The following is a 2,500-nucleotide window of genomic DNA, read 5'->3' as shown; positions in this document are numbered from 1 at the left end:
GACAGAACATAATTGCGACGATAATGAGCTGAACTGCTCATTACAAGCTTAATACTGATGCAGAACTGCCGCGGGGAGCTACGCAGAGACAGAGGAGCAGAGTGAATAAACATTCATGTAATGCACACAATGTGACAGTGTCAGATAAGACCTAGTCTGGCAGCAGAGAGACTCCGGCTCTGTTTTTTAGTACATTTTAGACATTGTGAGTCTTGTCGACACAGTGACGGAGGTAGGGGAGCCAACAGTACTGGTGGTGCATTTGAGCAATTTGATTAAAAAGAAAACAGCCTTTTTTTGACAGTAATAACTCGTACAACGCTGTCAATAAGCCACACAGACACAGGCACTGTACTGTGTAGGCTGTACGGTCTTAAATGTACCCCCTGTCACTCCAGACTTTCTAAAAGGTTTTCATTCAACATCCACTTTTTTTCCGACGTCAAAAATGGAAGGAGCGGACTATTTTTCAAGGGGGTCAGGGCGCTTGTAAACAAAAAACACCCCCCCACGATGTAAAAACCCTTTCAGTACTCCTTCTGAGGTGGAAAGGACATATCGCATCTGATTTTCTTTCTTTCTCTCTCTCTCTCTCCATCCCTCTTTCTCTTTCTGTCCTTCTCTCTTCCTCCCTCCCTCTCTACCTCACCCACCTCTCTCTCCCTCCCTGCCTCTCTCCCTACCCCACCTCTCTCCCTCTCTCCCTCTCTCCCTACCCCACCTCTCTCCCTCTCTCCCTTCCCCACCTCTCTCCCTTCCCCACCTCTCTTCCTCCCTCTCTCCCGCCCCCACCTCTCTCTCCATCCCTCCCTCCCTCTCTCCCACCCCTATCTCTCCCTCCCTCCCCCAACTCTCACTCCCTCCCTCCCTCCCTCCCTCCCTCCCTCCCTCCCTCCCTCCCACACCCAACATAAACAAGGCGCTACATAAACCCCAAGCGATATGAAATCCTAAACGAAGGCCTGGTTCTGGCGGCGGTACTCACCCCTACGTGGAAGGGCCCGGTGAAGTAGTCCAAGTTGGCCTGGATGAAGCCGATGTTGGTCAGGCCCAGGTCAGCGCTCCTGGTCTGGGCTCGGGTCAGAGACTCCTCCTTGTTCTCGATGAGGATCACCTGACAGGGACAAAAACCCAAACAAAATGTTTTTCCTTTCGTCGAATCGGTCCGAAAATGTTTCCCTACGCCGTCGAAGGCGCGGTGACTGTAGCACGAGCTGGACGGGTCGGACGCGCTCAAAACGGCGCTCAAAATGGCCAACAACCAACTCAAAATGGCCGACAACCAACTCAATTCGACACGGGCCACAGACAACCAACTGTAAGAGTATCAGAGCTTCCGGTTGGTTTGACGATGGGAAGGTTTGACGTGAGCGGTTTGCTCAATGAACGACTGGTGAGTTTGACGTTTCTTTGAATGATTCACATATTCTGATTGTGTGAAACGATGCGTTGGCGGGGTTTGTTATTGACGTCGGGGGGGTGAACGCAACGCAGTGAAATGTGATGGTGCATCACGGTCTTCGGGACCGACAGAACGCAGCATATCAAGTTTGTTGTCAAGTTGTCACGATTTTCTAACAAGAGGCGATGAAGCGGACTTCGACTCGGAGACGAGATAACTGGATGACGGCGCTGAACTGAACTGAACTCTGTGTGTGTGTGTGTGTGTGTGTGTGTGTGTGCATCTGTGCGTGTGTGTGTGTGTGTGTGCGTGTGTGTGTGTGGGCGTGCGTGCATGTTTTACGTGTGTGTGCCATGTACGAGTGTGCGTCTGTGTGCGTGTATTACATCTGTGTGCATATGCATGTATTGCGTGTGTGCGCCGTGTACGAGTGTGTGTGTGTGCCTCTGTGTGTGTGTGTGTTGCGCGGGCGGGCGCGTGCGTCTAATCCCTGGTAAAGCGGGCGGGCGGCAGAGCGTCAGCCTACCTGGCAGTCAGGCAGCGTGTGAGCCAGCACGATCCCCACATGGCCCTGGACAACAAAGGCAGACAGGAAAACAAGTCAAAGACACGCGGGGGGGGGGGGGGGGGGGGGGGGGGTAGGGGCGGAGGGAGGGAGGGAAGAGGCACAAACAAGCCGAGAAGAAGTGAACATGAAAGGAGCGTTGTGATCAGTGCTGGTCTGATCAGTCTCTCTCTCTATGAACCCCCCCCCTCCCCTCCCCACACCACCCCCCCCCACCCCCTCGCCTCTGCCCAGCCTGTGCCAGGCATAACGAGCATAAACAAGGGCAGACACAGAGAGGAGGGGAGGGGAGGGGAGGGGGGAGGAAGAGAAGAGAACATACAAAAACAAGAGAGCAAACGCTTTCTTTCTTTTCATCCCAATCGGAGGAGCGGATAGACAGAGTAATAAGGGACTGGCAGAGGGGAGATAGGCAGAAGGGTGGAGGGAGGGAGGGATAGAGACACGTACTCCCCCGCTGCAGAAATCCACCAGCGTGTGGCCGGGCCGGGCCAGCTCCGTCACCATGGCGACCAGGTTGTTCAGCTGTTGCC

At 54.0% G+C, this 2,500-nt stretch overlaps 1 protein-coding gene across 1 annotated transcript in view; it reads right to left on the bottom strand.

Annotated features, from left to right (window-relative positions):
* gstcd (glutathione S-transferase, C-terminal domain containing) overlaps window positions 1–2,500 on the bottom strand; it is an 82,513-nt gene that overhangs the window by 19,526 nt on the left and 60,487 nt on the right. The window contains exons 6-8 of the mRNA XM_080533256.1: window positions 2,418–2,500; window positions 1,929–1,973; window positions 986–1,114 (exon numbers count right to left, since the gene is read on the bottom strand). The exon at window positions 2,418–2,500 is cut by the window's right edge and continues 33 nt beyond it. Coding sequence (XP_080389382.1) covers window positions 986–1,114; window positions 1,929–1,973; window positions 2,418–2,500 — 257 coding nt within the window. The remainder of the gene's footprint in view (window positions 1–985; window positions 1,115–1,928; window positions 1,974–2,417) is intronic.

Source organism: Nansenia antarctica, assembly GCF_963989245.1.
Source record: "Nansenia antarctica genome assembly, chromosome: 6".
Taxonomy (NCBI): domain Eukaryota; kingdom Metazoa; phylum Chordata; class Actinopteri; order Argentiniformes; family Microstomatidae; genus Nansenia; species Nansenia antarctica.
The sequence above is the reverse complement of the archived record's forward strand: the minus strand, read 5'-3'. Positions and strand labels throughout refer to the sequence as shown.